Here is an 11,201-nt window from a genome sequence, read left to right as displayed (position 1 = left end):
GCTAAAACCCCAACATGACAAAACTTGTGAAAGGCTTTGTAGCCAGTCCCCCCTCCCCTCCCCCACAACAGCCTCGAACACATGTGGGAAGGGAGGACAGCTGCTCTTGCCTCCTGGCCCTCAGAACCAAGAGATCAAAGGTGATCAGGCCCGCTGGTATGGAGGCCTGGTATGGAGGCCGGGAGCAGGCTCCCTGCCCCCTGCCCACACTTTCTTCAAGGGTGATACAACACCCTCCCTTGTGGAAGCAGTGGATTCCGGGAGTCCCCTTTACCCCCAAAGGCAGAGACAGACCCCCACTGAGCATCCAGGGATGAAAGCCAAGATCAGTTTGAACCATCTGCAACTTTATTCTGGAGCAGAAATAAGTCATTTTCTAACAATAAATATAAAAAAAAATAATAATAAGTTAAGGTTCCAAAAACAAAAACAAAAACCACCCAATAACACAGATCTGTAACACTGACAGCGACAGTTGTCCAAAGGGGCTAGAGACGGGGTGGCTGGGTGGTAAGTCTCCTACAAGTCGGCCAGGCCTCAGCCCGGGAATGTCTGTTGCAGGGTATCCTCTGTCCCCAGCCCTGGCAAGGTCCCTGCCACACACTCATTCTTTCCACAAGTATAAAATATATATTTAAAAAAAACCTCAACACAGCCAAGCATCCTGAGAGGGCCCTAGGAAAGCAAGAAACTGGCCCTCGAGGGCAGAGGGCAGAGCCCTGGGTCTGTAGAAGGCACTGGGAGATTGTTGTGGCCCCACCCAGCCAAGTCCAAAACCTACCCTCTAACTAGAGGTGGGGCTTACAGTGCCCTAGTCATATGGTCCTGGGCTTAGTGCTTAGCCTCAGCTCTTGAGGTGGCTTCTTGGGGAGAAAAGACGGGGAGGTCAGTTTGGAAACTCCCCTCGTGGATATCGACAGTCTTGGCCAAACTCCAGCCTCAGGGGATGCTGGGAGTGCAATGACAACCTGCTAAGTGCTTAGCTGGGTCCTTTGCAGGGGGAAAGGAACCCTGACCAGGCGTTCCCCGGCTCATGCCAGGGTGTCATTCAAGAGTCCCCCTCGCAGAGTCCTCAGGGAGGTGTCGACGAGGAAGTCAGAAATAAATAAAGTTCCAGTGGCCCAGCACCAGGTCGGTAGGGAGACCACTGTGGCTCTTCAAGTATTGTTGGTCAAGGTGGGCACGAGGCCCCATCAGACTCAGATAGGAATCCCCACTGTGTTCACTTGGTCTTTGAGTCCCAGCAGGCTGTAGGCAATGCGCTTCTGGTGGCCAGGAAGACGCACTCCGATCCTTTTGATGTCACTGTGGGTAAAGAGGAAGAGAGGGAGAGTCAGGGATAGGGCTGGGAGGCAGAGGCAGAGAGGAAAATCGGACATCGAGGGAAGCTTTGAGGACCTGTGGTGAGGGAATCCAGTTATGGAGGAGGCTGGAGGGTTCATATTCTAACAGGGCCAGCCACCGAGAACTGAGGACATAATACACTCCTGCCTCTTCAATCAAATCTTCCCAGGGGGTCTGGGATAGATGCTCTTTGAATGTGTGTGTATGTATCCATGTTGTATGCCCGAACACACGTGTGTACATGCGTGGGGAGGACACAGCACAACCTTAGGAGCTACCCACTTTATTTTGAGACAGGGTCTCTCGGCAGCGGTGGCAAGCTCCAAGGATCCGCCTCTTCCCTCCTCAGCACCAGGATTCCAAAGGCTGCCACTTCAGTCAGTTTTTGTGTGTGTGTGTGTGTGTATGTGTGTGTGTATGGGGGAGGGATGGGGGAAATGTCGCCCTGTCTCCTTCCTTGCTGGGGAGCCCCAAGTCTTTTCTGTAAGCAGCAGGAGGCTTTTTGGGGACCCTCTAGGAATGTCGTGTGTGTCAAGACCTCCATCCAAGGACTGTCCCTTTCCCTCCATCTCTCATAACCCCGCCCCCCCAGTGGAGACTGGAATGACAAGTAGTCTAAGGCTCTGCTAGACTGCAGTGGGTGAGGCCTGCAGCTCACCAGAGGAAGGTTGCCTTTCTTTGTGGGAATCTTTGGGATAACAGTGTCCTACTGAGGGGTTAGGATTCAGTGCCAGGCTGATGATAGGTCCCAGGGGCCCCACGGGGAAGGGATAGACTGTCCTGGCCTCCCCCCAACCCACCCCCATTTTAGGTAGAACCATGTCGGCTTCCAGGAGCTGTCAGCAGAATGTCTGTTGCTAACTTCAGGAGTTTTCTTCTTCCACTGCCCTCACCCACCAGCCCTAGCTCATGAAAACACCCAGGTTTTTACGGGCCAGCTCTTGGCTGTAATTGGAGCTAATTATATGGTACAAGCTCCAGGAGTTCGAAATGCTGGAGCCACGACTTTCCCACAGACTTGGAAAGAACCGAGCCTTAAGCAGGGATGGGCAGACCCAGGTGGGGAGGAAGGGAGGGAGGGAGCGAGGGAGGGAGAGACTGCTCCCGCTGCAGCAAGAAGGCTGGAAGATAGATAAGGGGGAGAACCTCCAAGCCTACCACCAAAGGGGCTGGGATGTTTTGCATGCCCCTGAAGGGATCACTGTGGGGACCTGGAGAAGCCCTGAGTAGCCAGAAAAGGCAGGGTGCTAGGCAACCGCAAGCTCACTGGGCCTGATCCCACCCTGCACAGCTGAGTAAATGGGTATGTATAAAACACCACTGTAGGGCTTTGCCAATGCCCCACCTTGAGGCCCTCTCCCGGCAGAGCAGTTCCTTTCACAGTCTGGTCATGCCTCGGTGTCCTTCTTACAAAGACATGAGGCTTGGGTGATGTATTCCTAAGCAGTGACCTCCTTCTCCCAACCAACCAACCTACCTACCTACCGACCAAACAAACAAACAGACAGAGACAGACAGACAGACAATCAACCAACCAACCAAACAAACAAACAAACAAACAACCTCCCTTCCTTGAGGCAGGGTCTCGCAGGGCAGTTCTAGCTGGCTTGAGCTCATACTCCAACTCAGAGACCCATTTATCTCCACCTACCCCTCCCCACCCCCGCAGTGCTGGGATTAAAGCCCATCCTTTCTTGACTACAGACAGAACCATGCACACCGGAGTGAGAGTCACAGATAATCCAGGGTCCAAGCTGGTTCCTGTTCCAACCTCAGTTTCCCCCTCGAGTATGAAGAACACATCCCATTAACTCTTGTGCAGAAAGGGAAGAGACACAGTCTACTTCTCTACCCTGTCTCTCCTCTGAGGCAGAAACCTCATGAATGTAAGTACCCATGAACACCTACTGTGTGTGTGTGTGAGGGGGATGTGTGTATGTAAGTACCCGTGAACACCTACTGTGTGTGTGTAAGTGCCTGTGAACACCTACTGTGTGTGTGTAAGTGCCTGTGAACACCTACTATGTGTGTGTTTAAGTGCCTGTGAACACCTACTGTGTGTGTGTGTGTGTGTATGTGTAAGTGCCTGTGAACACCTACTGTGTGTGTGTTTAAGTGCCTGTAAACACCTATTGTGTGTGGGGATGTGTGTGTGTAAGTGCCTGTGAACACCTACTGTGTGCATTGGAGGGGTATAAATAGTCCCCATGTACACCTACTATGGGGTAGGGGGTGGGGAGGCATAATAATCCCCAGTGACTCAAGAGCTGTATCATTCCCATGCAGCAGCTAGATTCTGCTTTTTAAGACCCATCAGGAGTTGTGTGCCTACAGTTTGAGCACTGGCTGCCACATTCTGTAGCTTTGACACTGGGCAGGGCTGGCCTTTGGGCCTGCCATTTTGTTCAAGGTACTGTACAATAAAACATTTTCTGTATTTTCTCAAAAAAGCTATCAAGCTAGAAAGCCAACCAACTCCAACACAGCATGTCGGGCACTTGAGCCCGGGAAGAGCTGGAGGTTGCAGGGGAGAGAGGCAAGGTCCTTTGAAAGGGAGGCTAGAGCAGGAGGAGGCCAGGGTACTGAAGCCTACATCCTGACCCTAGCAGGAAGGGAGCCGATTTCTCTGTCGCAAACCAGCTCCTGTGGGGCTCCATGGCATGGTCAGCACAGTCTGTGGGTTTAAAAAGTGCTCAGATCAACCCCACATCCCCTCAGGGCATCTGAGGCAGGTCTATGAGCCGGTGGGTCTGACCACAGGAGGGAGTGCCAAACAACTTCCGGGCTTTATCCAGAGCCTTTCCAAATAACCCATGAGCATGCACACCGCCGGCTTGTCTGTCCAGGAGCCCGTCCCAGCTCGTGGGAAAGGACTTTGTGAGGGGTGCCCCGGGCTATTCTGGGATATGTCTACGGCCATGTGTTTCCTGTAAACCTGCTCCGTGCCCTCAGCGCTGATCGCAGAAGAAAAGCTGTGCTGTCCCAGGGGAGGGGAGGGAAATACGGGACCTGATGGAATCTGGGGTGGGGGGGAGGGTGGGGGGAGCTGACCCCGGTTGCCAGGGAAATAGAGAGTGACTCAGGATCGAGGGCATAGAACCCTGATTTACAGGATCCTGGGAAGGGCAAAATAGAGGCAATATGGATCAAGGCATCCTGGGCACATCTCAGAACCATGCCCATGGATCCCCACATGGAGAAATGGGTACCAAGGTCCAAGTCGGACCAAATCACTCGCACAGCAGACAGGGGAAATAAATTCAGGTGTTGTCTGCAGAGCCCAAGTGTGAGCCCAGCTGCTGGCTGGCAGAGAGAGCTCTCCTAGGACCTGATGTTCCCCCCCTCCATGTTCTTCCTCCTTCCTCTGGTCAGTTTTCCCTGTCTGATTCCCATGACCCACCATTTTCTTGGGCTGGCCACATTCATGGTCAGCAGGCCAGAAGCCAAAGGCCCCGGAGAATGTTTGTGTCTAAGACCAAGAACATCTAGAGCCCAGGAACATGGGAGGCCCGGGTCACCTCCTCCAAACAGTTCCCAAAACCTTCCCACCCCGAGGCCTGTTTCTTCCATGGCCTTGGACACTTGGATCCTGGGCTGTTGGGATCCACAACTATTTTTAGAAGCACAAAGGCTAAGAGGACAATGTTGTGTCCCTCCAGGGACAGAAAGAGCTGCCCCTGCCAAATCTGTTCTGAGAAGGGTCAGGGATGGAGATGGGGTGGGGCGGGTAGGGAGAAGAACTCTGAGGAGAAATAGAACTCTTGAGGAGAAATGTCCAGAGCCAGCAGGGAGTGAATGGCAGGCCAAGAGTCAGCCAGACAGGGAGAGTGGCCTGGAAGGGGATGGCAAGGCTCTGGGTCCTGCTTGGTCAAGGCTATGATCTCTGCCCCAGGTAGGAACGGGGGAATGGGTAACCTTGAGTCTATACTAACTATTGACCTGTTCCCTGCACTGTAGCCCGGGTGGGCAGATAGACCTTCCGTACATACACGACAGCTTTGGGCTGGCTAGATCTCAGAGTGTCTTCCCCTTGAGGAGGAAGAGACAGGAAGGGGAAGGCACCCAGGAAAGAGATATACGCACACAGACCACAACACACATAAACATACCACATACATACACACACACACACACACATCCCATACATACCATAAACACACATGTATATACACACACCCCATACATACATACCACACACACACACACACACACACACACACACACAACACACACACACACAGGCGAGGGGGAGTGACACATAGATCGGAGGCTGTCCCCAGCGGTGAATTGGCAGGCAAAGTCACCAAGGCATCTATCTACTCACTCATTGGACATCTGCACCACTTTCTCGATGGCCGTGTAGCCAGCTACCATGAAGTGTTCCGTATACTGTTGCATTTTGATGCTTTCCAGCCACTCAGACACCGTCCGGAAGGGGACTCCCTCTGAGCCGCTGGTGCTGGGTAGCCGAATGGACACTCTGGGATGGAAATGCACAGATGAGGGGCTGCTGGACATGTCCTACCCCAAGCACCTACCCCTCTAACTCAGGCAAGGCACACAGTTGGCTGTGTGTCAGCTTCCTCCTCTGAACCATTGAGGAAGCCCCGACAGGAAGAACCCACGGGATTCCAGGCACTACCACTGTTGCTCCATGCCTACCATCGCTAGAAGCACCCGCTACGCCCTCTGGAATTCTGGGTCCTGGAGTCATGGTCCCAGCCTGGCTACCCCGTGTCTCAGTTCCCTGCATAAAGCCCACCTCTGGAAGCTTCAACGAGCTAGGAACATGGTTGGTGCTCAGGCCAGTGCCTGCCCATGCACCATCTAAGCTGGTTTCTTACTGGTATTACTGGACCATGCCTGACTAGTCCTTTTCCTTTTTTTAGTTTCTGGAGACCGAACCCAGGGTTTTCACACATTCCAGGCAAACAATTTGCTACTTGGCTTGATCACTGCCTAGATGTGTCACCTCTGAACTCACAACCGCCCTGACTCTCCCCGGCCATCCGGTCAGTCTGAGAAGCCAAGAGTCCAAATGAGTGAATATGGGTGCCACCAAGGCACAGGACACGAGACTCACCGGGGATCGAAGTCAGCCAGGGTCTTGAGGGAGTCGGGGGCTCGGATGAGCTTGTCCAAGATGCTAACAATGTCAGCAAACTTGGGCCGGCGGGAGCGCTCTTGCTGCCAGCATTGCATCATGAGTTGGTAGATGGCTGAGGGGCAGTCCATGGGCGTGGGGAGCCGGAAGCCATCGTTGATGGCTTTCATGACCTAGGGGACATAAGCAATGGGGTGACCTTAGTGGGAAACCACACGGAAATGCTACAGGCCTCCCTTGGAGACCCCAGCACAGAAAGGAGAGCCCAAGAGACAGATAAGCACCCTTTCCTAAGTACATACACAGTTTGAAAGCCATCCATGGGGCAGGTGCTGAGGGGCTGCCTCCAGGGCTGCAGAGATCAGCCCTGTGTGCCCCACGATTCAGCATCCTATCTCTGTCCACCCCACAGATGGGCCTCTCTCTCCCTGCCATGTCTTAGCCTGTTTGCCTTACATACATCTCCTAGGTCTCTGCAGGGATGTGACCCCTAAGCAAAATCCCAGGCCTCCAGCCTAGGCAAGGCACGAGGTACATGGTGACATACACATGTATATGTACACACACATTCATATACCTACATGCAGATATAGCCACATGTACATATCGCACATACATGTATACACATGCACACCACACATGAGCATGTACTCCGTACACTTCTCCCTTTTGTCTGCTTTTGTATTCACTATAAGCAGAGGCTGGGTCCTGGTCCGTGACAGGCCACAGAACAAGTACCTGTGTTATCTCTACTCAAAGCAGATTGATCCCAGAGCTGTCCTGTCGGGGCCCAGAGGTCGGGCCCCAGGGCTTACCTCATGGTTTGACAGCTCCCAATAGGGCCGCTCTCCGTACGTCATCACCTCCCACATGACAATTCCATAGCTCCACACATCACTGGCTGAGGTGAACTTGCGGTAGGAAATGGCTTCTGGGGCTGTCCATCGAATAGGAATCTTGCCGCCCTGCAGGAGACCCAGCCCAATTACTCCTGTCCCAGCCAGAACTCAGGGCCCTTTCTCTTTGGGCCTAGAGTCACCCTTGACTCCTCAAGGCCCTGGGTCCAGTGTAATAGCTGCTTCACCTTCTAGCCCTCCACACCCTAGGACTGACATCCCTGTCTCCAACTCACACTAGTGGTGTAGGTGGCCTCAGGGTCATCCTCCAGCACACGCGACAGGCCAAAATCGGACACCTTGCATACCAGGTTACTGTTGACAAGGATGTTGCGGGCGGCCAGGTCCCGGTGCACGTAGTTCATGTTGGCCAGGTACTTCATGCCAGACGCGATGCCCCGAAGCATGCCCACGAGCTGCAGTACGCTGAACTCGCCGTCCTTCTCCTGCAGAGCATAGACGACCCTCAGTGCTGACCGGCTGGCTCCAGGCACCGAGCTTCCACCCTCCCGACCACAGACCCTGATCTTACCCTAAGGAACTTGTCTAGCGCTCCATTCTCCATGTACTCTGTGATAATCATCATGGGTTTGTCTGTAGGGCAGACACAAGTGTGAGCGAGGCCAGTAAGCATGGGGAGGTCGGGAGGGGCCAACCAGGGTCAGGTGATCCTAGGAAGCAGCCCCTTCCTTTCCCTGACCACCTAGGGCCAACCACCCCCCAACCCTCGAACCTCCCAGGCCTCACATTTAGAGACAACGCCCTCCAGGCGGATGATATTGTGATGGCTGAACTGGCCCATGATGCTGGCTTCACTTAGGAAGTCCACCCGCTGCTTCTCAGTGTAGCCGGCTTTCAGCGTCTTGATAGCCACCGGTATCTCCTTCTTCCCAGAGGAGGACTTCAGCGTCCCTTTATATACCTCTCCAAACTCTCCTGCAGGTGGACAAGGTGTGGGAAGCGTCATTAGTGAAGCCCGGGCATTGGAGCAGCTGATCGGTCCCAGGTGCACAGCAGGTGGGCCAGCCTCACCTGCTCCAATGACCTTCTGCCTGGAGACACAGGATGGGTGGATCTCGGTGGTAAACTTGAGCACGGCCTGGTTGGGGTCTTCGTAAGTGTGAGGATCCACATATGTCTTCAGGGGCTTTAGTTGTTCTGGAAGGGGGAAAGAGAAGCGGAGGCACAGCTCGGTGAGGCGTTCCTGGGAGGTGGAGCCCTAGAGAAGGGGTAGCCACAGGAAGACTGGGATCCAGGGGGTTCCACCAGCAAAATGCTGGATGGAGCCTCTTCTTACCTGACTTGGAAAAGTAGACGTCCTCAGAGGACTGACGGGCCCGCAGGTTCCTCCTCCTAGAGGGGACCAGACACACGTGGTCAACATAGCCTGTACTAAAAGGACCTCCCAACCATGCTCTGGCCTCACCGCTCGGCCTTCGTATAGGGCAGAGGGTGAGAGGGAAGGCCGGAGGCCACGAAGTCCACTCTCCCCAACGGCCACATAAGTAGCCGTGAGCCATAAAGAACTAGTTAGCTCATCCTGCCCGCTCATCTACCCTGTCCCGTGTCCAGAGGAAGCGTGGACACACCGTTAACAAGGAGCACACCCGATGACGGTGACACACTGTGGTCCCTAAAGCTCAGTCCATCCTCCCAGGAACTGCAGCCCCCATGGGCCTCTCTGCCTTTCTGTACCCAATCCTGACCCTGGCGGAGCCCGGGAGGAGGTGTGACCAACCTTCGATGGATGAAGAAGCCAATTCCCGCTAACACTAGGAGCAGGACAACGCCAACAGCCACACCGCCGATCACCGCCATGGTGGCAGATCCTTCCGTGGCTGTTAGGGGAGACAGCTGGTGAGAGTCCACCCCAAATCCTACAGACACACCCTGCCGCACCCCAGGGCCCTCTTAAGGGACCTGAGAAGCCTAGGCACAGGCGGCATCATGCTTTTTTGAGACAGGGTTTCTCTGTGTAGCCCTGGATGTCTCAGAACTCACTCTGTAGACCAGGCTGGCCTCGAACTCACAGAGATCTGCTTCACGTGCCCCATGGCTCGGCAAGGATTTTTTTTTTCTTTAAAGATTCAGCACTATTTTTTTATATTATATATTCTAGTCACACTTTTCCTTCCTAGACCTGCCTCTCCTCTGGTCTCCACACCCCACACCCTTTTTTCCTTCCCTTTTAGAAATAAAAGAACAGAGAAACAAAACCAAGAAAAACACACAAAAAAATGGGAACCGAAACCAAAATATAAGTAAGCGACCACTAAGATAAACAGATTTCTTTATTTTTAAATATATATAATGTTCACACACATACATTTATGTACATATATAAATACATACATGTATATAAAAATATACATGTGTGTATGTATGTATGTATGTATGTATGTATGTATGTATGTATGTATGGGTGGGGGTCCGTATGTGTGTGTGATTGCAGGTGCCTGGCAACAGACACACACGTGGTTGAAAGCTGCCTCACATGAATGCTGGGAACCTGGTCTTCTGCAAGAAACCTCCTGCTTAACTGAGCCACCTCTCCACACTCCCAAGGATTTTAAACCCTGTTTCACAGCCAGGCAGAGAGGGGCCTTCCTGGCGGTCCATGGAGGAAGAATTAAGAACCCTAATCTTTAGTTTGTTCTGTTTTACGAGTTTCTTTATCTAAATATTTACTTATTTTGGTTGTTCTGAGACAAGTTTTGCTCTGTGTAGTCGTCCTGCCTGTCCTCAAACTCCGGAGACCCGCCCTCCTCGGCCTCCCAAAGTGCTGGAATTAAAGGCCACCGCCAATTTTTGAGGCCAAATCTCTTATAACTGATGTAACCGGCCTCATCACGTAACCAAGGAGACCTCAAACCTCTGTTCCTTCACAGGAGCACAGCACGTGTTAGGGATTGAACCCCAGGGCTTGAGGATGCTGGGTAAGCATTCTACCAGTTGAGCTCTACCCCAGACTGATTCCAGTGTTTGCCATGCGAGCTTTGAACTGGGGCACATCAATGTCAAAACCACAGCTTCCCACAGCCCTTAACCCTACCCAGAACACACATTCTGGGTTCTACCATCAGCCTCAGTGCCTACCCTCCCCACATGTGGCTGCTCCACGCCCTGGCTAAAAGGAAGGGCATTTCTAGACTTTCGGGCCTACTGCCTCCCCAGCCACGTCCGACTTAGTTCAGGGTCCCCCGACTCACACAGCGTCTGGAACTCGTGCACTTTGCTGCCGGCGCCCTGGCCCTCCTGCGTCAGCGCCTGCACCTGCACCAGGTATGTAGTACCGGGAGCAAGGCCATCCAGGGTCACGGAGAAGCCGTCTGTACGGTGCACATTGTAGCTATTGGCATCCCCCTGTGGGTGGTGGTGGGGAGAGGAGCAGGCATGAAGCTAAGAGCCAAGACCCCACCCACCCTGTGTTATCCAGCCAGGCAGATGCTCTCTCTTAGGGACAGGAAACTGAGGTTCAGGAGGACAGACTCCCCGGAGGCCAGAGAGGGAATATACACCCCCAGGACGAGCCCACTCTAACTGGCTCTGAGAACCCAAAACATTCTCCCCTATAAGCTTCTGCTGTGCTGTCCTGGGAGACCTCAGGCCTCGGTTTCCCCCAGACGCAGAAGGGAACCCCTCCAGATTGCTGTGCCCACTGAGCGTCTCCATGGCCTGTGCCGACCCTCATCAAGTCACCTTCTTGCGGTAGGTGACTTCGTACTTCCACACACGGCTCTGCTGTGGCACCGGGATGCTCCAGGCGACACTCAGGGAGGTGGTGCTTCGGTCCTCCAGTCTCACCTTGGGGGGCTCTGGGCAGAAGAGGGAAGGGAGAGGTGTGAGAAGCCATGCAA

The 11,201-nt window shown here is 53.5% G+C and overlaps 1 protein-coding gene across 1 annotated transcript in view; it reads right to left on the bottom strand.

Moving 5' to 3' along the window:
• Window positions 1–332: 332 nt before the first annotated feature.
• Epha2 (Eph receptor A2) overlaps window positions 333–11,201 on the bottom strand; it is a 28,472-nt gene continuing 17,603 nt past the window's right edge. Inside the window, exons 6-17 of the mRNA NM_001108977.1 lie at window positions 11,044–11,159; window positions 10,554–10,707; window positions 9,083–9,182; window positions 8,642–8,697; window positions 8,377–8,502; window positions 8,092–8,280; window positions 7,877–7,938; window positions 7,581–7,790; window positions 7,264–7,413; window positions 6,428–6,621; window positions 5,669–5,824; window positions 333–1,305 (exon numbers count right to left, since the gene is read on the bottom strand). Coding sequence (NP_001102447.1) covers window positions 1,200–1,305; window positions 5,669–5,824; window positions 6,428–6,621; window positions 7,264–7,413; window positions 7,581–7,790; window positions 7,877–7,938; window positions 8,092–8,280; window positions 8,377–8,502; window positions 8,642–8,697; window positions 9,083–9,182; window positions 10,554–10,707; window positions 11,044–11,159 — 1,619 coding nt within the window. The 3' untranslated portion in view covers window positions 333–1,199. The remainder of the gene's footprint in view (window positions 1,306–5,668; window positions 5,825–6,427; window positions 6,622–7,263; window positions 7,414–7,580; window positions 7,791–7,876; window positions 7,939–8,091; window positions 8,281–8,376; window positions 8,503–8,641; window positions 8,698–9,082; window positions 9,183–10,553; window positions 10,708–11,043; window positions 11,160–11,201) is intronic.

Source organism: Rattus norvegicus, chromosome 5, assembly GCF_036323735.1.
Source record: "Rattus norvegicus strain BN/NHsdMcwi chromosome 5, GRCr8, whole genome shotgun sequence".
Classification (NCBI taxonomy): domain Eukaryota; kingdom Metazoa; phylum Chordata; class Mammalia; order Rodentia; family Muridae; genus Rattus; species Rattus norvegicus.
This window is presented reverse-complemented; position numbering and strand designations above follow the sequence as displayed.